The 22,708-nt window shown below is 39.2% G+C and overlaps 1 protein-coding gene across 3 annotated transcripts in view; it reads left to right on the top strand.

Moving 5' to 3' along the window:
* rabgap1l (RAB GTPase activating protein 1-like) overlaps positions 1-22,708 on the top strand; it is a 103,885-nt gene that overhangs the window by 77,059 nt on the left and 4,118 nt on the right. For 2 of the 3 annotated variants that reach the window (XM_054603533.1, XM_054603534.1), the window contains exons 18-22: positions 3,353-3,394; positions 8,648-8,776; positions 18,202-18,294; positions 21,647-21,757; positions 22,387-22,491. In XM_054603533.1, coding sequence (XP_054459508.1) covers positions 3,353-3,394; positions 8,648-8,776; positions 18,202-18,294; positions 21,647-21,757; positions 22,387-22,491 — 480 coding nt within the window. Of the gene's footprint in view, positions 1-3,352; positions 3,395-8,647; positions 8,777-13,171; positions 13,321-18,201; positions 18,295-21,646; positions 21,758-22,386; positions 22,492-22,708 lie in introns of those variants that run through there. The other variant, XM_054603535.1, reaches the window with a different exon arrangement.

Raw genomic sequence — 22,708 nt, forward strand, 5'->3', positions numbered from 1 at the left:
TAATATCTTACAAATGTAATCAATCGGGATGCGCTGATCAGGCTTTTAAGGGCAGATACAATCATTGATTTAATGTCATTTGAACCACATGACCCGATAGCGATCGCTGCTTCTTGTTCTAAAACATTTTTACAGAAAGCTCCTCTGAAGAGACCTTCTTTCAAAGCCTATAGTTTACTTCATGTCTGACCACTATTTCAAATATTACAACTATAGATATTATATTTTATCTTTTGAATCATTCTCTGGTATTCTGGAACCACTTTTTTAACATTGGTGTATTTCACCGGAGATCACAGAGGAGCTTTCTGAGCAAATTCTGGAAAAAACACGTCCAACTCCTTAAATCAGTTGTCTTACATGTTCCTCAACTCAATTCTTCAATACTCAAGTGGTTAACTTTGGAGAAACCTGCAGGTGTTTCACTAGATCTGAACCCCTGCAATGTTTTTTGGGACTTGTCAAAGTCTGTCTAACAAACACCAAGTTCAAGCATATGGCATTACCTGGTACTGTATACTTTATCTTAAGATTGATGATCCACGCCTGAGTTTTTATGTCTTTGGCTGCATCATCTGATCCGTGGTCATTTGATTTGCCAACTCAGGTGAAGAGTGAAACAGAGCTTGTAGATGATCACCACCGGCTGGTGAATCAGATCAGGTGGCCGGTAAGGCTTCCAGAAAGACCTGGTGAAGCCAATTGTGTAATGAGGATGCCTTGGGAGTGTCTGACTGAGGCCCTATTTGGAGGTTGAACCATGCAGCTGCGTCCTTTATAGAAAATAAATATTCTGTTTGGAGTGTAGAAACCTAATGTAACAAGGGGCCAAGAACAAAGCCTTGAGGAACACCGCGTCCAGCATGAGCAGATTAAGGAGAGGCGTTACCCATAACAACAGCTTGAGTTCTGTTAACAGTTGAGGGGCAATATCACACAGACCCATTTTTCCAGGTGTCTCAGCAAAATAGTATGATTCGCTTGTTATCTAACATAATAACTTACTGGAATTATGCGTTTTATGTTTGCGTGTACGATAGAAAGAATTGTGATGTATTATTTGGGTTTTTGGATATATTTCTTGACATTTTTGACTTGTTATGAAAAGTTTCATTGCATAAAACATCAAAAGTCAAATGCCCTATTTGTTTCCTCTCCCCTCCACATCCTTCCCCCTAGCTCCCTCCCTTCCTCTCACCCTCCCTCTGTTTCCTATTGGCCCCAGGCAGAACAATTAAAAGTTTCCCAGGTCTTTCTCACCCAATGAGCCGCATGATGAGAATCTGCTCGTTAAACCAGAATTCTCATCTCCTGCATCTCTCTCTGTCTGCTGTCCTCTTGGCTCTCTCCATCATCTTCTCCCACTCTTTTATTGCTTCCTCTCTTTGTCTGATTCTCTTTCTTAGTTTACTCTTGCTGTTATTTCCCTCTTTCCTGCTATTTGTTTAACAACTTTTTTTGCTTTGTTTCCTTTCTGCTACTTTCATTCTGTGTTTATTGACTCAATCGTATGTTTGTTTAAATAGCTGTGAGTCTATCATTTCTTTTAGTTTTTTCTCTGATCTTTTTCCTTTTTATACAGCAGTCTGTCATTGCTCCACCTCTTCACTGGCTTTACTTATTTGCTGTTTATTCTTATTTATTTATTGTCATCTTCCCTTCTTTTCTGTTCCCTTCTTCATCCCCTCTCAGCTACTGTTCCCTTTCTCTCGCTTTTTCCTCATCCCTTTTTATTTATCACTGCTGTTGTGTTTCCTTGATTAAGTTCCCTCTACAGTTTACTTTGATAATTATGTTACTCTTTACATATCTACTACATTTCACTGTCACCAAATTTTTTTTTTCATTATTATTATTATTCATAATTTATCATAATTTTATTTATTATTTTGAATTTAGTATTATGTCATTCAACATCTCCAACATCTCCAACATTACCTCACAAGTAGAAAAAGTAAAAGGCTACTGGACTTATGTTAGGCTGTTTTTTTATCACTGATGCAAGACACTTAAGTTCTGCTGATTTGTGGGGAGTCCCAGGCTCCAACTTGATGACATGTGACTATTTTTTGTTTCAATGTGAGCCGCTGTAGAGTCATTGGTCATTACCACTTTAGTTACCAATAACTATTTAGTATTGTCCAGCATTATTTCTTACAAAGAATTTCACATTTGAACTGGAAATTGATCCTACCTATCCACCTCTATTTACTCAACTCTACTCAACATACATCTTAATGTTTGTTTGCACTCATCATGCAATCCTGAATCTTCACTCCTCCCATGTCATGATGTCTCCCCTCTCTGCATGTTTATCTCTCTTTCTCCCCATGAATCTGCCTTGCTCTGATATGCTCACTGTGAGATTATCTTTCTTTCGCTCATGCATGCCTTTGATCCTGCCTCAGCACTGTAGCACCATCTTGAGGCCTACAATGAAAGATGTGTGAAGGCAGAGCTCCCCCTCTCTTTTCTCTTTCTCCAGTTATTTTTAGAGCTGTCCAGATATTTTTAGCTCTGTGTTGCCATGTGAACTGGTTGTCAGGGAGACCAAGGAGATGGGTGTTCCCATGCAGAGCTGACATCAGTTTTACATTTTCCTTCTTTCTGTGTCATAATCAGAAGCATTGTGTTGACAGAGGAGGAAGGAAAAAACACACTGTCACAGCATTATTGTGCATATGAAGCAGTGAATAGAAACAAAATGTCCAACCACATTCATTTGTGACTCATATGGAAACATTTTAGATGTAATGAATGAAACACAGTAAACTTTTAGCTTTATCTTGTTTTGCCTTCTTGTCCCTTTTACTGTACCTCTCTCTGCTCTTTATTGTTTAAGTTACTGTAGTTCAACTCTCAATGAGTGTTGTCCTTATTTTAAATATTAAATTTAATTATGGTGCTGATCAACTAAATCTGTGCGGCACTGTTCAAAGTGAATAAAATGATTGGCTTCAGCAATAAAGCAATAAACCATCAAGGCAAATAAGGTATAGGCTACAGTAAAATCACATACCTGAAAATGTATATCAGTTGAACATGTTTGTAAGTTAATTGTGGTATTATAACTTAATTGGCCAGGAGTTTTCAAGTCAGATATCTACTTGTGTGGAAAAATGTCATCTTTGAAGTTGTGTTTTCTAAGGATTTCAGACATGTCAGTAATATTTTTCAGAAGGTTAGATATGGTGTACAGTAATATCCATTTGAAGCTGACATCATTTACTTTTCAGTTCCTAAATAAAATCTTCAGTTTCAGAAATCAATACTCTTAAACTTGACACATGAACATGATAGTTTTGCCTCTACTTGCTTCTGACTTTATATCTAATTCTCTTTTCTCTTCCAGGGTCTGAGCATCATCTTCAATGTAGCACTGGCCCTGCTCAAGGTTAGTTCTCACTTTCATTCATTCATTTATCTGTTACCACCTGCCTAAATTCACTTAACTATCAAATTAGTTTTGAATCCACTTTGATTTAAAAAGAGAAACAATATACCTTGTTTGTATGATGATTAATTAATTAAGTTTGGTGTACCAAAGATAAACCCATGTAGCTTTAAGGAAAAAGCTCTTAACATTTTTATTTACACATTTATTGCAATTAAACAATAAAGATGGTAGTTACGAGCAGATTTTCTGAGCAGTTTGTTGGAGTGGATATTAGTGAGAATGTTGCCACCAAACACTGATGCCAGTTTTGAGAGGCATGAATTTGCAGAAGAGGCATTGTGTATGAAGAGGTGCCTTAAGTCCTTTATGTTTAAAGTGATTGGAAGAGAAGAGAAGAGAAGAGATGGAGAGTTCGTTCGTTGGCATTTCTTGCCCCCTAGTGCTCAAATCAGAAATTGCATCTAGAAGTGAGGAGGCTCATTTGTAGATAAAGACTCATTATGTTAAATATCATGTTGATCATGATGATTCTGATGCAGCATGTGTCACAACACCATGTGAGGCCTTGCCATGTTTAATTTTACTATTATTTTGTAGTTTATGTTTTGAGTATTATACAAATTGGATCTATTGCAATAATGTTTTTTAATTAAAACCCACCCCGCCCTCAACTAAAGTTTCTAATGTATTAACAAATGCACCTACATTTATAGCATTAAAATACAGATATAGGTGCGTACAGGGATTCCATGCAGTTTCCCTCAAAGGTTGATAAAGATAATTTTCCATAAAAAAATAATTTTGGGTGCGCTAAAATGGAAAAAATATAGGCACACATACTTAACAATCAATAGACAGAGATTAAACATACAAGATAAAAAAGAGCAAAAACCATTTGATTTAAAATCAATCCTGATTTTAGTCGCACTTTCAAAAAGAAACATTAAAAACCAAAAGAGGCAGAATTAAACCTTTTACAACAAATAAACTTTTAAGTGTGGTAAAGAAATGTAAAGAAAATATCTCCTTGAGTTTAAAAGAAAAAATATATATAACCAAATTAAACTTGCATGTTGTTGCTGTTAGAGCAGAATGGTATAGAATTACTATTTGTTGTGTTATCCGATCTGTTTGTGGCAGGATGGATCGGTGTCTGCTTGGACAATGGGGTCATTAATTTGATGGGACAGCCGTTGTAAGTCATGCTGCAACCCGTACTCATGTTTGATTTTTTATCACAGTATTTTACAGAATATGTTTGACAAAAATAATCTCCTTCTTTTAGACAAAAATAATTTCTTATTCATATAGCTAAAGGAAATCAGGTAAAACACAAGTGTAATTCTCAATTCTCAGGTGGAAAAGGTTCTTTAACTAGTAGTTCCCCATAGTAATCACACTATCAAGTGTTTTACTGCATACTCTACTTTCCCAAAAACATGGTTACTTAAAAAAATCAAGTAAACCAAATGTATCAATAAATAAAGGAACATGCCAAAAATACATTATCAGCCAGTTTGGACAGAAAAGGGGGATGTTATAAGATAGTTAGATGTCTTTAGATATTCTTGGTCCCCCAATAAGCTCATAAGCAACGTTATGTCAAGTCAATCAAATTATTATATTTATTTATTAATGTATGTTAATGTCAGATCCTGAAGTATTTTTGTAAAATGCTTCTTTACAGATACTGATAAAAAAAAAATAGGAGGCTAGAAAATCAATAGACAGAAAAATACGAAATTTATAAATTATTAGGTATGCTCAAATATAGTTTGTTCGCCACCAAAACCAGTCCTATAAAATATATGCCTCTACTGAGTTATGATACACTTTTTAACGTAAACACCTGTATATCATTAAACAGATCTACATAAAAACCAATGAAGCCAAGCCGATTTTTGCAGATTGGCTCATGATTTTAATAACAATAGTAAATGTGCTATGTTTTTGCTTTTATGTAGTAATGCAGCTACACCCAGGCTTTCCTCTCTAAATAAATCCTACATGGTTGGTTTTAAAACACCCTCCTTCTCTATATCTGAGCCATAATGTAATCTGTGTGTCAGACAGAAAGATGTGGTGCATGTGATGGTCGGAAATGAAGAACAAATGAGCATTAGAGCAGGGTGGAAGAGGCTTCCACTGCCTGCCTGTCATTGGCCAGCCATGACGGCATTCTCCCCCGAGACTCCCTCCTCCCTCCTCTATCCATCTCGTTCTCTTCTCCGCTCTCCCTACATCTGCGTTTGACTCCCTCCCTCTCCTGCTAGCAGTCGCCATCCACATCACAACAGGAGCATAAGCTATAGCGTTAGCAATCTGGACCTGGATGTAAAAAGCTCTGTGATTTGTTATTTTTTTCCTCCTCATCTTTACCTCACATGGATGCCTGCTTAAAGCTTCTTCTCGCCCACAGTTCTTCATTCTCTCTCTTCTTTACCTCCGATTGCTCTACCTCCGCCTTATCCTCCTCTCTGTTGGCTGGCTATGCATTTCTTCAACACGCTACCTCTCTCCACCACCCAGACCTCTGCAATGGAGCCGCCCCTGCTAGCTGCTAGCCGTTAGCTGTTAGCATAACAAAGAGAAAGTGAGGGGAAGAGAAAGAGAGGAAAGCTGAGACAGTGAAAAAAGAGAGAAGCTGTGGACAGGAAACACTGTGTGGTTTCCAGCATTGCCTCACCCCAGCTGTTTGCCAGGGCCATCGCTCCCGATAGCACAACATACACACTCATGCAAACACTCAACATCACAGTTGAGAGGCAGAAGTGACTTTCCATCTGAAGGAGCTGGCTCCCATCGAAAAGATCTACTGACCCATAGAGACCGGATGCCTGGCTGCTGCTGCTGTTGAAGAAAATCTTCCGGAGGGACGGACACTGGAGTCCACTCTGGACTGTGCTTTCACTGCTCTATGAGGATTGGATCTGGTCAGACTTCAGATCAGAGGGTTATTTTGCTGAAGAGGAAGAGCAAAGACACAGGGAGGCTATCGTGATCTACTTTGTTCTGTTTTTCTACCTCTTTCCAAACTCAACTTGTTTTTCATGCATCATTGGCTTAAATCTGACTCAACGAGTTCAGCATGCACTCAGCCATAAACAAACACAAGTGCATCATCATCTCCTGAAGGCAGAAAAGTGCAAACCTCCCACACAAACAGACCACATTTGGTCTGCATCTGCCTTTTCATCAGGACCAACAGCTCAGGCTTTGACTTGGGCTCTTCAGATAAAAGGATTCATACTGTTATTTCAGGCTGTTCTTGATTTCAAAGAAAGTTAAAATCCTGTTAGCTTCATACCAGGTGCGGCCTCCCGTTTGGAAACCGGGTAAAAAAACGTATCGAGTGCTTTGATGTGTCATCTCACACAAACCAAGCCTTGAGCATTAGGGCCACTCAGTTGCGCAGACAGAGGGAGATTTTCCCTTCGTCTTTGAAGTCTAGCAACGAAGGAAAAATAAAAAAGGTGGAGTACTCAGCCATCGCTGCTGTTCCTGAGCAGCGGTCCACGTGTTGAGCAGCTTTGTTGCTTGGCAACAGCGTACTGGATTGGAATTGGTTTGGGGGAGTTTGGCACGGGACAATGAGAGTGGGTAGTGTGACTGGATTTCAAAGTGAATCCAGCATCAGGTAGCTGGAAGACTCAGCATTATGCTGAAATCAGCGTCAACACATCATTTCCTGACTGTTATTTCGTGGCACCTTGTGGCCGTTACTGGGCTCTGACAGTGGTACAAGCTGTGTGGCCTCCACTGACATCTTGTCCACTTGTCTAAACTCTGTGTTGCCTCTTTAAACTGGATCAATCTTAATGATGCATGCCTTGGATGCCTGGGCTGTCTCTGCTGAGTTGCTGTGTGTTCCTGTGATCAGCTCCTCTCTTCTTTCCGAGCTGGCGTCCTGAGCATCAGTCTGTTGTGACACTGACATAATAAGCATCTCTTCTGAGAAGGTCAGTTACCTGGTTCACCAAAACTCAGCCAGTTTGGCTAGACGGCGACCTCAAGGCGGATCTCGGCTCACCTAAGTTGAACACATTCTGCTCCCAGTCCACCCGTCCTCAAACTTCAAGAAACCCACTGGGACATCCGGACGACACGCTGGAGTCATCTGCCACCCTGGCCCCGGAGCGGGACCGCCCCTCTCCCTCACCATGCCCCACCCCGCCTCCATCCCCTCCCCCAATACCTGCCTCGACCACGCATCTGACCCTTCCAGCAGTGCGCATGGCGGTGGATGACGGGGAGGGAAAGTCGGAGGAGGAGGGGGCCCAGAGCAGTCAGGCCTCAGCGGACTCGTACTGCAAGGTGATGGGTCTCCTTGGGATGGGACACCGGCTCTTCGTCCCTAAGCTGCTGGCGGTGAGAGAAGGGGACTGGGAAGCAGACTCTGGATGAAAGAAACTGAGCATGCAGGGATGGTCGGGTTTAGAGATAAAATGGCATGGTTGTTAGTTTGACTATTGTTGATAATGGAAAGAGCTACTCCTGCTGTGGACTTTTCTGAATGACACACTGGATGAATGTGCCAGACAATTGCCTGAAGATTCTTTTTTTAAAGAGATGGCTAGCCTGTTAGCTTTTTGCTAAAAACTCAGATCATACAAGAATAGATGAACATGGAAAACTCATGCAATATAAAAGGACACCGTCAAGAAGTTTTATATTTCATAATAATTGATTCAATAATATCATCTACCATCAGAAATGAAACAGCCCAAACATGATCTACTCTGTTTTACTTTTAAAAACATACATGCAGACTTGGTCTTTGAGTAACAGTTCATCAGCCATTACATATAGTAGTATCTCTGGTTAGATTCTTGTGACAATTCATCCTCACACCACAAGATGGTGTTATTGATTGTTATTGACTCTGATTCATATTCAAGTTCAGCGAATGAGCCGCCCCACTGCATTGTTTGAGGCTTTTGCGTGCGGATCTTTCCACATGATTTCAATGGAGGGGAGTGTTTTCAAACAACTAACTTCCCCGTCAATGTTCTCTGCTCTAACCTCTGTACTCACACTATCTTGCTAGAGTAATGTAATTCAATAACTCTAGGTGGACTTTTATTATAATATTTGTTTTTATTTTGAGGCACTAAGCTTTTGCCCTCTTTGATTTATATACTTCGTCAAAATTAGAATAACTTCGAGTGATATATTAAAATGGCCGTCCTTTGTTTATCTTTCTCAACCACCACTTCCTCTCTCCTCCCAACTCCTCATGTCTTGCTCCAGACGTCTAAAGAGGACCTCTTGCAGGCGGACTTTGAAGGGGCTCTCAAGTTCTTCAGAGTCCAGCTTCCAAAACGCTACAGAGCTGCGGAAAACGCCCGCAGGCTTATGGAGCAGGCCTGCAACATCAAGGTAAGGACCTCTACAGACAAAAACATGAATTTACTATCCACAAGCCCTTTATTCCTTACTTATTACCCCATATGTGAATACTAAGTTTAACTGTGAAATCAAGACATGCCTTAAAAGAAAACTGTTGTTAAAGTGTGTTCAAACGCACAAACACATCATTCCTGGAGTGACTATGGGATTGATTCCAACCAACACAATGAGGAATTCCTGTCTTGGCATCTCCCACTGAGGCAGAAATACCTTTAACCAGGGGTGAGACGTCCCGGAGCATGTCAAGTAGAGTTTTGGCTTTTGTGGCTATTAAATGATTGTCATGTCTACCACAATGACATCCCTGATTTACCCATGAAACACTAGATCTCAGGTGTAATGGTTGAACAGTTATTTGATTTCCTTTATGATTTTTCTATCTCTTTTCTGTCTGTGAATTGTGAGCCTTTGGTTTATTTTCCCTGTATTTTACAGAGAGAGATTAGCTGTCAGTTAAAAGGAAAACAGTGAGAGGGCCTGTGACATCTTCTTTCTTGGTTTCCTGGAAATTTATTTTGTCTTTACCTTGAGTAATTTCTCTGTCTCTTCAGGCATGGACATGCTGCTCTGTACTTTCTTATTCTGTGTATTCCAAACAGCATGATTTGCAACAACATCCCTTTCTGTGGAACAGAAAAGAAGCTATCACACAGCGGATGTTTAGAACAGGAAAAGCTTATATGCTGTTTGGACCTCTACTGTGTTGAAGAAGCCTAATGGACAGGGGAGGAAAATGTCTCTTATAAATTCTGCATAGAAACAATAATTAGTATCTAATGACAATGTAAAAACAATGCGTAGAAACATAGCGTTGCTTTGGGCTGCAGAAGGCAGCTATTTGAAGCAAACTAGCTCTTAAAAAAAAAACCCATTGCACACTACCTGCTCAGTAGTTTTGCAGTTAAACATATTGGTTAGTTGTGTCATCTGCTGTTACCTTTTGCAATATGCCATATTATTATTTTTTGTTGTTTCTTTGCTCTGTTTTTATCAGTCTTTATTCTATGATGCAGTTTATTGGTATGGAATGACAAAAGCAGATAATAGATGGCTTCCATAGATAGTTTTTTTCAATGGTTACCAGGTTGTGTGGTCACAAAGATTCTTTCACATGCCTACACACACACACACACACACACACACACACACACACACACACACACACACACACACACACACACACACACACACAAACACACCCCGTTATCATTCTCCTACTGACCTTAATGAGGTTGGTGGCATTTCAGGAATTTGCTGAGGTCACCAGAGACAAAAAGTAGTACACAGTGTATATGATAGTGTGTGTGTTGTGTGTGTGTGTGTGTTTGTGCTTGTGTTGTGATAGAGGAAGGAAAGAGTCGACTGAGAAAGATGGAAGAGATAATCCTCTCACCACCACCCTCCTCTCTTTCTCTTGCCTGCTCGCTCTCTATCTCTCTCCATGTCTCTCTGTATCTACATTCAACTAGTATTTTACATTTTAAGGCCTTTTTCATCTTTATTATACAGAAAAACTTTCAGTGAGTAAGCAGGTTGTGATATGGCGTGTTGTGTTCATGGGCGTATTGGCCAGACACTTGGCAAGTGCTTAAGATCCCCCCCGAATTGGTGTATTTTCTTTGTTTTTCTACATACAGGATATCCTGTACTGTTTATCTCTAGTGGCTTGGTGGCAATTTGGCACTGTTGCACAATCCTTCTGCAAGGCAAAGCATCATGTCAGGCCTTGTGTTGTACAACAGCGCACACACACACACTCAATGATGTGATGTACATGCTCACCAATGGAAATACACACACTTTCCAGCCATAAACAAAAAATCCATAAACCTTAACCCCCATCATTCGTCCTATACATATTCCCTTTTTCTGTATTATTATATCAGTTATGGTGATGGAGCTGTTTTACACATTGGTCCAAAATGTACCATAGATTTTCAACTGGATTTTAATCTGGTGACTGTGAAGGCCGTATGCATCACAGTTGTTTTCTTCGAAACACTATAATTCTCATTAGAGAGAAGAATACTGAACATATCCTAATAGCCAAAGTTTACACATCAAGACTGTGTGTTGGAGTCTGAGAACTCTAACAACTTATCATCAAATACATCTTTCTTCTGGCATGTTTTTAAGCCAGTGACTCTTTTAACTCTCAAAATAGAATATTCCCTGTGGATAAAAGTATATGGAGCAAGTCAGCCAGAGGGAGATAAATAAAAAAAGACTGTAGAGTAATAAGACTGAAAAAGAACAGAAGAAAGAGTCTTCCTTTCCTTTGACTCCTCACTTTTCCCCAATTTTGCCACTGACCATCTAACCAACCCAAACTAATACACCAACAGATCCCAGCATGGCACATCAGCTTGTGACAAGTCAGAGTAGATACAGTACCCTCCCTGGAAGAGTCTTGGAAGAGCTGCCATGTTCAAACACCATCAGAGAAAAAGGGGGAAAGCAGCCAGCCCAAGCCACTTCGCTCTCTGTTCACCCCCCTTTTACATATTTTTCTCTGTCAACGTCTAAATCGGATCAGCTGAACTCAGTAAGCTGCTTAAAACATCGAAAGAATTCACTGGCACCTTGGCTTGATTAACACAACGGGCAGTAGGGTGGCTTAGCCTTTCTGGGGATTATGGGAAGAATTTGAATTTCTCAGCCTTAAACATCCGCCCGACCGCAGCTGGAGTGATGACTTTTCAGGACTTTAAGAAAAAAGGAGAGAGAGATGTCGTACATTTATTTGCCGCTCAGGGTTTGACTGATTAATCCGTTTTTTACCAAATCCATCCAGCAGAGAACCTAAACTTAAACAGACGGTGGAGAAAGAAGATTGAAGGATGTGAGCGGAGAGACCGTCAGACAGAATAATTTACAGAGAAAGAAAGATATAGACTCCGGGAGAGACCCTACTGTACATGGATGAATGAAGACTCACACAGACCACAGACCATTTTGCTTGCTAGTTAGAAAAATAGTTTGTTCATGTCATCTAAGCTGACTTTTATGAATCAACAACAGAGAGAACCAGATTTACAGAGGACACTTTTAACTATCTTAAAAAGTACTACTACTATATACTACTATACTATAACTACTATTTTATGTCTATGTGATGTTTAAGTTTAGTGCACACAAAATAGCTGATTGATTTTTATATTTTTCCTCCCTTATCTTTTAAACAAATCATAGCCATCTATTACTCATGTTAAAATGTATTTAAGAAATGTTGTTTTATTAATATGTCTCCTATATTATTTATGTATTTTATTTAAATGATCCAGTGTGGCTCGTTTTATTTATTTTTTCCATGTGGTCACTTCTTGCTTTCATTGAGAATTCTCTAAAGCGCTGGTTACTTTGTACTATTACTACTTTCCTAATTTAATGCACCTGATCTGTGTGCGCCTGATCTTTAGTGGCGTCGAATGTTTCACACAATAGTGGCCCTCACATAATGCATAAACACTAGTAAATCATTTATTGTATCTCCTCCCTCTATAAATGCAGAATTCTCTCATAAAATCCCTAAAAGTATTGCTCTAAAAAAAGTCTCTTTACTCTGTCACAGGACCTTTCATCAACAAATGGTCCTCTATGGTGCAGCAAGATAGGACTGTGATAGAGATAAAACACAGTGGCACATAGGAAGAGAAACACAGAGACACATGGTTGTTGATACATCTCCTCCAACAGGGGAATCTGTTGCTATCCACAGAGAGGTTGCTAGGTAGTTTATAGCCGTGTGGTCTTATGAGAGGATGCTACAGTATTCAGGCACCGTCAAGGACAGCCTTAAAGTCGCTTTCACTTCACTTCCTGGATTCACTGTCGGAACGATGTGGAACTATGAACGATTAGTCACTGTGGTTGATCTGACAACTTCCTTCCTATCTCTCTTTAACTCAAAAACACATGCACACACACTTAGTGTAGATGTGTAAGCAAGCCTTTATCTTTATTTTTATCAGCAGCAGGAAACAGAAAAAAAAAAACTTCAGAGTGCAACCTTTAGAGAGAGAGGGAGGGTGAGAGGGATGTACTAATGAGATACGTTAAGAGAGAGGGGGGGGGGGGACTCATTCAGTGGAAAGGAAGAAAAAGCAAACTCATCATCCTTTGTCGCACACTTCTAGCGTTACAGAGAGGGAGAGGGAGAAAACAAACAGGTGTGTTGTACTACCCTCTCACTCCCCCCACCCTCCTGCTCTCGGTGGGCGGGGCTCGGCTCCTAAGGGACTCTTGAAAGCAGCTAGTCGCCTCCTTCACTCTCAGAGAGAAACTCAAACCTGTCAGCTGCACTCGTTTTCCTTCTCTGCCACTTTTCCTCCTTCTTTTCTTCTTCTTCTTCCTCTACCTCCTTTTTATTATTGGGAGCAAGAGTAGTCAAGATGATGCAGGAGGTGTCTATCATGGTGGCATACGACGCTCATGTAGTGGACCGACCGGGTGAGGAGGACACACTGGCTCGCTTGGTCGCCCACTCCAGACCTCTCAGAGCTCTCAGACCGGTGGTAGGTCTGTTCTCTGGTCATTTTGTTTGTCTTCCTTTAATCGTCTTTGTCCTTCTGTCTCTCTCTCTTTCTTTCTTTTGCTCCTTCTTACATCCCTCTCTGTGTATTGGGTGTATTCCTATTTAACTCTGATGGGAGACATTACCAACTTTTCTCTTATCTCTTGCAGTGTTTGGATTAGAGGAATGGAAAGAGGAATGCACCTGCCTCTTTGTTTTCAATTGTTGGTTGGCAGTTGTTTTTGTAATCTTCTTTTCTCAATTTATTTATTATTATTCTCTTTTTTTATTTTGGCATTGTTTTGCAATTGTTCATAAACAGGTGGCAAAAGTTAGATTTCACAGAAACTAACTAGATGTTTCTTTCCATGAGGTCTATGATGTAGACTCATGTATGTTTGTGTGGGTGTCTGTTATGTTCCTACTGAAAGTGTGTCTGATGTTTGAGGTTACGGAACTTTGTCAGTCACTCGTTTGTGGCTGTCAGTTTGTTTCAATTACTGATACAAATCTGGAATCAATGGAGACCTTTATTTCTGTGTGTGTGTGTGTGAGTTGTGTGTGTGAGTTGTGTGTGTGTGTGTGTGTGTGTGTTGTGTGTGTGGGTCCGTTTCCCTCAAAAGGGTAATTGAATAACATGGCCTAGTTTTTCATGGGATGTCCAGTCATTTTTTGTCCTTATTACAATATTCGAACTCTTTGACTGCCACTTTTTGTAATAGCAGATCACCCTTTTCCAAGCTCAAGCACACACACACAGTCTTATTCTAGTAGTTTAATACCCAATATAACTTTACACTGTGTGATCTCGGCTTGGAGGTTTGGGACCAATTCCATTTTCTGCTGCAGGGATTCAGGTCAGGAGTCTATAAGTGGGCCTGGTACCATTACCTGCGGCACCAGGAGTCTTTAATCGCATTACCTGAATCAGAGCCCCTCTGTCCTCAAACTACTGGCCTTCAATATTTACACTTAAAGCGTAGCACGCATGTGGATGCATTGGCAGGTTTATACCCTGTAACTGCAAGGACGCATGTGTTTATCAGCGACCATTTTAGCTTTCTGTCTGAAGTGGCCTTGAGCATGATGCTGAGCCCTGCACAAGCTCACTAGTTGTAACTCAGTGGAGCATGAAGTTTGAGATGTTTTCCTGATGGGAAGGTCGCTGGGAATGTCTGAATATATTAGAGGGTGTTTTACACTTTACTGTTATAATGCTTATAACTTGTAATGTTGCAGACATTAGAACTGTAACTTATAAGTCGCTCTTGATAAACATATCGGCCACATGATGAAAACAAAATATCAATGTAAAGGGCAGCGGACTCTCTGAAGGCAGGTTTCAAGTCAGGGAGTTTTGTAATACTGTCATTTTGTAGAATGTATTTCGCAAATTTATGTAATTATTGCATCAGATGGTTTTCAACTAGAGTGCAGCAGATTTTGAGAAAAGGAAGCACTGAGGCAGGTTTATGGAAAGGGGATGGATTGGGGATCCTGTGTGATTAAAGCTGAAGTGGGTCTGTATGTTTTAATAAAAGCCTCACCTCTAACAGGTAAGCACAGCCTTGTTCTGCATTGCATTTTATTACTCAATCATGCTTTAGTGTTTGTGTGTTTAAGGGGTGTTGGAGAGTTTCATAATCAGTAGCTAAACTTCAGTTTGTCTATCGATGATTCCTGTTTTAATGTGTAACTCAAAGAGAGCAACGCTTAAACACCACTGGTTATACATGTAAAATACAAAATTGCATTAAGTGTAGTTTGTTTTTACAGAAAAAACTCATTGTCAGTTCAAGACACACAAACACGGACAGTTATTTTCAGCTAATGTAAGCAACCAAGAGGTAAATTCCATGTGTTTAAGTGGAAAATTGAAAAAGAGAGAGAAAAAAAATCTAACTTACTGGCAGTTTGGGTTTGTGTTCAGTGTCACACCATCTCATCACATACAGGAAGCTTGGAAGATATGACACAACCAGTGTCTTTAATAGGTGGGGTAGATTTTTAGAAGAATGCTTAAAGGCCAAAAATGAGTGCGTGAGAGGCGGTGAAAGCACAAGCAAGAGGTGGGTTTTAGGAACGTGTGGGTGTGTTCGAGTCACAAAGTCAAAACGGCAAATCTGTAGGTGTTTAAAATCTCATGAAACTTGCACTTCACATGTCTCTCCCTCTCTCCATATGTCTCTTGTGCATTCATTGTACGTTTTGGTTATTTATGTGGGACTGTTTCATGCACACATGGTTCCACAGACCCAAATGGGCTGAGTGAGAAACTGGTCCTTGAATTTTATTTTGTCGTGTTTCACAAGTATATGTGTCAGAAAAGCTAACAAAGGGACAACATCTACTTAATCATATAATCTTTAAGGCCTGCTTTGATTGTATTTCTCAGGGTAAAAATATTTCAACACCCGCGTTTCAGAATAGAGATTAAGCGTGTCATGAGGGGGAAAATGGTTTTTCAGAGGCCTTTTTACACCCAGACAAGAACAAGCATTTGAGGCAAACACTCAAAACATGACTCTTTTATTTATTTTTTTACATTAAAACAAACAGATTAAACAACTTGGCTAAAGCATGGTTCTAACATACATATTGACATATTGTTGTTGCCATGTAATAGAGCTTCTTATCTACAGAATATCAACTTTCACAAACCACCAATAAGTAGGAAAAACCTAAATTCCCAGCAGCCCACTGGGTCACTTCTGAATACTGAAGATGAAACATGATAATGAGTAGAGTTGAATTCATTAATAGGTTGGTGGCATCCAAACATCTCGAAGAGCCATGAGTGTGTAAGTGGATGTGTGGTGCCTGCAGGGGAACACCACTTTCAATTGTTTTGTTACAATAAAAATTATTATTAACCCGTCTGCAGAGATCAAGCTGTTCTTTCTTTGCTCACAGATAACAATAGAATGAGTCTTAAAACTGGTATCTGTTGGGGAATTGTGTGTCAGATGGATTACAGGGGGACTCTCATTCACCTAAGTGCTTCCTGGTTGGTGTGTGTATATATATATATATATATATATATATATATATATATATATATACACGTAGACAGTATATACACATAATAATAGTGTTAGTTCTACAGTAAATAAGTGTCATTTATTGTTATTGTGTCACATCTGTTAACACCAGACTGGAGCAGACTGTGTCAAAATATATGAGTTTAACTCAAACTTATACAATCAGGGAGGAAGGACATTTATTTATTTTGGAGAAAAAACTATTTCTCTCAGTGGCAAACTCCAAAGTTACAAAAAACAATATTGCTAAATTCTCAATGCTCAATTGAAGCTTCAAATAATCATCTATTCAAAAACAATACAGTCCCCTGATGGCTCCAAAACAGCAGTGATCCAACCTGTACCAAGTTTATAAAAGCTGTTGTATTCATTGTTCTAAACACTGATACAACAACATCTTTCTGCCACATAAGAAGATATTCATAAGAAGATATTCATTTTATGTTTAAGTATTAACAGCAGTTGTAAGTTTGCACCAAGTAACAAACACACACACACACACACACACACACACACACACACAACACACGGTGGTCTCAGAGGAGGGGGTCATGTGACTGAGACTGACTTGTAATCCCCAGCCCTACTGGTGGGCACTATGGAAACGCTGTTTCCACACAGGGGAGATGACATTACCACCCACCTGAAGCACACACACAGATGCAGTTCAATATCAGTCGGTCATCTGTGTTGTCTCATATTTCACTACTGTTTGGTTAAAACCAAAACCTGCTTATTTTAAAGTTGCTTTCAGAGGCAGTTACTCCACGCAGAAAATGGGTTGCGAACTGAATTTCCTGTGTTTTGACAGATACATTATGTTCATGCAGATTGTACTTCCAAGATGCAGATTAAGATTTTGTGTTTGCATTGCTTGGTAGTTGATTAGTATTTTTTTTAATAAATTATCATACTGTGGATCTTGTTGGTGTGTACATAATTAGACAGCATTCATGAAAAATAAACAGAAGAAAATGAGCAGCTATTCAAATTTCTTGGTGAAACGTTAAAAGGTCCAATCATTAAAGAAAGAGACATAAAGAACAAATAAATAATCATATTTGTTTTTCTGAGCTAGACTTATTTGAAAATAAACAAGGCTTGTCCTCGACTTAAAAATAATTTGTTGTACATGGATTTGTGGATTACTGATTGTGCCTTAATATTTAAAGCATAGACAGTTTGTACTCCCATTTTGCACTTTACCAGAAGGGCTGCGTATTGTCTACTGAAAGAAACTGCATTGGTAGCATCACAGTGGGGAAAATTGCTCATATTGTCGACTTTCATTAGCAAATTAAATTTGTCTATACGTCATCACAGCTTCTGTTGAAGGAAATGAAAGTCGGTCGTGTAGCTTGCGGTGTAGAGCAGATACAAAATAGAAACTGGGCAGCATGAACCACAATACCACAATGTTTCAGTTAGTTAGTTCTGTTATTTTTGAGTTTGTGATACAAGGATATCTGTCTGTGTGTTTAAACTTCTGACCCTTTTAGTTTATTTTAATGTTAGCAATTAATCAAAGTTGTACTGTAGTATAAATATATGAGTGATACTGGATCATAAGAATCATGTTCAAGTGTTGGTGAGCATGACACCTACTTAGTGAATTAAATTGGTGCATTTGTCTCGAGGAGAAAGAAGGAAAGTCACGTTATTGAACTGAGCATGATAAGTAATAGCTTCAGTGATCATGATTAAAAGCCAAAAAGTTGTTTTCAGTTTCCTTTTAAATTCTCCTTTTGTCTCTCAAAATAATGCACTGTTCTGAGATTTTTTCAAGCAGCTATGAGTGAATGATAATTTAATTAATGACATCTTTTCCATTGTTCTTTCAGGTTCCAACGAAAAAGCTGAAGAAGTTTGAGAAAGAATATCAGACACTGAGAGAGAGTCAACTGCAGCAAGAAGACCCCATCGACCGATTCCAGGTAGGACACACACACACACACACACACACACACACACACACACACACACACACACACACACACACACACACACACACACACACACACACACACACACACACACACGTGTTAAGATATAACATCTTGCTTTTCTCACATTGGTTACTTCTCATACTTGAAGTTAAATGCGCCCATCCCATTTTGTGTAACACATTACAAAAGCATATACAGTGAATTCATGTGAGAGTATCATGATTTCCTGTACATTTTCATTTAATAACTTCCCAGGTAGTGTTCAGCTCTAGCGATAGTAAGACAATGCTTGGCTCTTTGATATATACATATTTGAATTTTTTTGTATTTGCTAAAATTAGCCATGTTTCTAAGATTAGACATCTCCTGTGAAAACAATATCGTTGATATTTGACACTTTTCTTGCTGGAAAAAAGACTTCTCACACATCACAGACTTTTTTCATTATCGAACATCAATAACATTTATTTTTGGGCAAAGCTGCAGGGGTGTCAGAGGTTTTTTCGCTGCTGAAAGTGACTTTATCTTCAGAGGGTGAAAACAGGAGAGTTGAGGCAGATATTTAGAGATTCAGACAAACTCAAACTGTCAACAGACAGCATCTCTTCTTTTCATTTGCTGCATTCTATCAGGATTTCTGTCCTCTCCTCTTGGTCCTCTTTTATGTTGTTCGTTTTTTGGGGGGGGGGTTTTCAAAATCTGCCCAGGGAACAGATTAATTATTTTTCCCAAAATTGTCAAGCATTAAACGTACGTGTAACACGTGTTACCACTGCACGTGTAATGTCGAAAGAATTCATCTTTTTTAGGATTGGACACATTCTTAGTTAGAAATGTTGTACTATTCCTTTAACAAGAAGCTTTGAAGTAATAAACAAGTTGACAGTAAAGTTTTAAAGTAAAGGCCCGTTTCTTCCTTTCTGTTACTTCTTGTACAGGCACACCTGTATTGCCAATATGTTAATAACTAAAACTTTTGTTTCCTAGCAAGAGAATAACAAAATATCCTGCTACTTTACCTGGGAGGAACACATTAAACTGCTGATAGATGAAATATACCATAGCTGGAGACCCAAGTAATTGGACTTAAAATAAGAGAATATAAGGAGGGTGTTGAATGACAACTACATCACTTGGGAGACACCTAAGGCAGTTTGTTCCAATTTTCTTTGCACCGCCCCTCTTTGACTCTCGCCTTTATAATGTACTGGATATTTCAGATACTATACGAATCCGTCCTTGCAAGCAAATAGAAATCCATTTGGCCTTAATTGAATATACTTTAAACTACTTTTGAATTCTCAAAATATTACGCAGTCATCATCTCGTTTCCTTGAATGACTCAAAATGTTCAGATAGAAACCTGCCTTCTCAAAGGTGAACATATCAGTGAGCAGTTCTCTAGACAGTAGAACTCCGTATTGCTTGATAAAATATCCCAACAGTAGTAATTGTGAGGGGATACAATAATATGTGAATTGAGACAAGAATGAAGGAATTAGTTGTGTTAAAGATTCAAGTGAAACAGTAAAATATAGAAACACACAAACAACCACTGATATGTTGGCGTAAACAGCAGCGCTGTATAGGCTGCTGGTTCTGGAGGAAAGGAAGGAAGGAAGGACTTTTGTCGTTGATACGATGTTGGACCACAGCCATCTCCTCTGCAGCCAGTGGAAATACTTTCTTACAGAGAAGACAAAGCAGGAATGTTTCTGCTTCTATATTAGCTAATAAAGAAGCAGCTACACATTTTTATTGTTGGAATTTCTCTTTGGATTTTAGTTGCTTTATGCTCAACATTATTTGTATGGTTCATACTCCAGTTTCAGGTATGCACTCATTGTGTTGTATTGTTCGAGGTGTGTGTTTGGATTTGTGCGTGTGTCGTTTGCTTTAAATGTTTCAAATTAATTGTATGACTTTTTCGGCCAGTTGTTCTTTTTCTTGGCTGTGTTCAATATTTATGCTAGTACAAAATAAAAGCATTGGAAATAGGAATGTAAGGAGACGGAGAGAGAGAGAGAGAGAGAGAGAGAGAGAGAGAGCAAGGCTAGGAAAGGAAACTCCCATCAGGATCATGTGTTAAAGTTTAGTCTGTGCTGCTTGAGGCTCGATATGAAAACGTTGTTGACTGTGTGACTGTGGACAGCAGCACGGTAAGCTGCCTCTGTTCCCAAAAAATGTTTGACCATGAGAGTTTTTGTACAGGTTCTTATTAGTGCAGCTTTATCTAATCTTGACTGATTTGTCCTGGACATTAAACTTTGGTGTGTGAGATTTATTTTCTTGATTGTTATGAATTGGCCATGTTGACATTGACTGTAAACTATTTAGCAAAAAGTGTGGAATATTTTATTGTAAAGACTCGGATGTCTTATCAGTTTAAAACATGATGTACAGACAGCTGCAGCAGCGAAAAACCTCCCACACTAATTAAGACGTTGCCCAAATTAAACCAATTTACAGTTAATTAATCAATCTGAAGAGTGATATACAAACTGTCTCCAAAACGTGTGACTGAGTGTGTGTTTCATGTGTATAGCTGTTCAGGGGAACGTGTATTTCTTCTTTAAAAATCTGCTTTATTATATTGTCATCATCATACACGTGTATTGATATTACGTAGGTGCAGGCATATGTTTGTGTGTGTGTGAGTGTGTGTGTGAAGACAGTTAGGGGTAGAAGAGGTCATCGCTAGGGGGACAGGATATCAGAGTCAGGTGACAGCTCGTAACCGTGTCACTGTTTTGTCCCATAGAGGCATGGCCGTCATGTGAGACTGTTTATAGGCAGACCAGTAGTCATGAGACCCAACTAATGGTCTACAATGCAGACTTTAAGATGGTGTGTGTGTGTGTGTGTGTTACTTATTAGGCTTATAGGGCTGCAACATTGAATTGAGACTAATAGAACAGGGACTGCTGCCTTTTCCTGATCAATTAAAACTTCTCTTTTTTTCAGATAGAAAGCTGTATTTAATTTCAGAATTACAAAACTCAAACTTTTGGACATGTCATATTGTTCTTACAAACCTGATTAAATAAACTACATTAAAACACATTGTCAAGTGTATACTGAGCTTGTTTGTCTTTCTTCTGTTATCAGAGTTATCTCTTTGAAGATGCTAAATGTTTGTTTACTTTACAACATTCATACAAAAAATCACATTCTGAAGTAAGATTTTACTAAAAAGTCACTACTCAGAGATTTCTGACATTATCAGTTCATCTAAAAGAGGCTTGTGCTCTTGTGTATCAAATAAGCGATCCGTTTACAGCTCTGCATTAACACTACAGGCACTCATACATTGTCCAATTGTGTGTTTGTGTTTGTCCAGAGGGAGAACCGTCGTCTTCAGGAGGCCAGTATGAGACTGGAACAGGAGAATGACGACTTGGCCCATGAACTGGTCACCAGCAAGATTGCCCTTCGGAACGACCTTGACCAGGTAACACAGCACCTCCTCAGTGCCTTTTTTAAACCCACAATATAGTCTGCTTACTTTGTGTCAATTTAAAGCTGAATTCATTTATTCATTTTAAGTCATTTTAAGTCCAGTGTGTTTACATGTAGTATATTTCCTAACTGCCAACATTGGTTGTTTTATGCATAGAGCTGAATGCGAAGCAAAATATGCTCCAAATGCATATTTGAAGTGCACTGTAACTAGAAACTTTTTTTGGTATTTTCAGACATAGAGCTGATTTAAAAACGTCTGTCTCTGACAGCAACATAAACAGCAAATGAAGCTTTGCGCAGAAAAACATTTCTTCAACTTTTCTAATATCAAACACACTTCCTCAGCAGCAATCGTTGAGGTGGTCATGAGCCTTTCACGAAACAACTCGTCACACCACTGGAGGACTGCGGCTGTAGTTGGAAGTTCTCAGTGTGAATCTCTAGAACTGTATTAAGGATTTAATATTTCAGATTATGTAGGCGCAATTGTTCCAGTACGTCAAGTACAACACTTGACGCACTCCGACGCACTCTGATGGTTGTGTAAAATAGCACTGTGCTAAGGTTGGAGATTTGGTATCAATTGGAGGGATTGTGTGTTTTTGTTTGTGCACTCAGGCGGAAGACAAGGCCGATGTTTTGAACAAAGAGCTGCTTAGCACCAAGCAACGTTTGGTGGAGACGGAGGAGGAGAAGAGACGGCAGGAGGAGGAGACAGCTCAGGTAACATCTGCACTCTGTTTACAGAGTTGATCTACTTCACAGCCTGCAAGCCTTATTGGTCAATTACCTCAATGACCTTTGCAGTTAAAGCTAATTTTATAATATTGTACTTTGTTATTAAAAAACGGATATTTGAACAATAGTTTATGAGGAAACACAGTATGTGTCCCTTGTGAACTTAGCTTAATAGCTTCAATATGTTTGGCTATAATTATTT

This window comes from Anoplopoma fimbria, chromosome 8 (genome assembly GCF_027596085.1).
Source record: "Anoplopoma fimbria isolate UVic2021 breed Golden Eagle Sablefish chromosome 8, Afim_UVic_2022, whole genome shotgun sequence".
Classification (NCBI taxonomy): Eukaryota; Metazoa; Chordata; class Actinopteri; order Perciformes; family Anoplopomatidae; genus Anoplopoma; species Anoplopoma fimbria.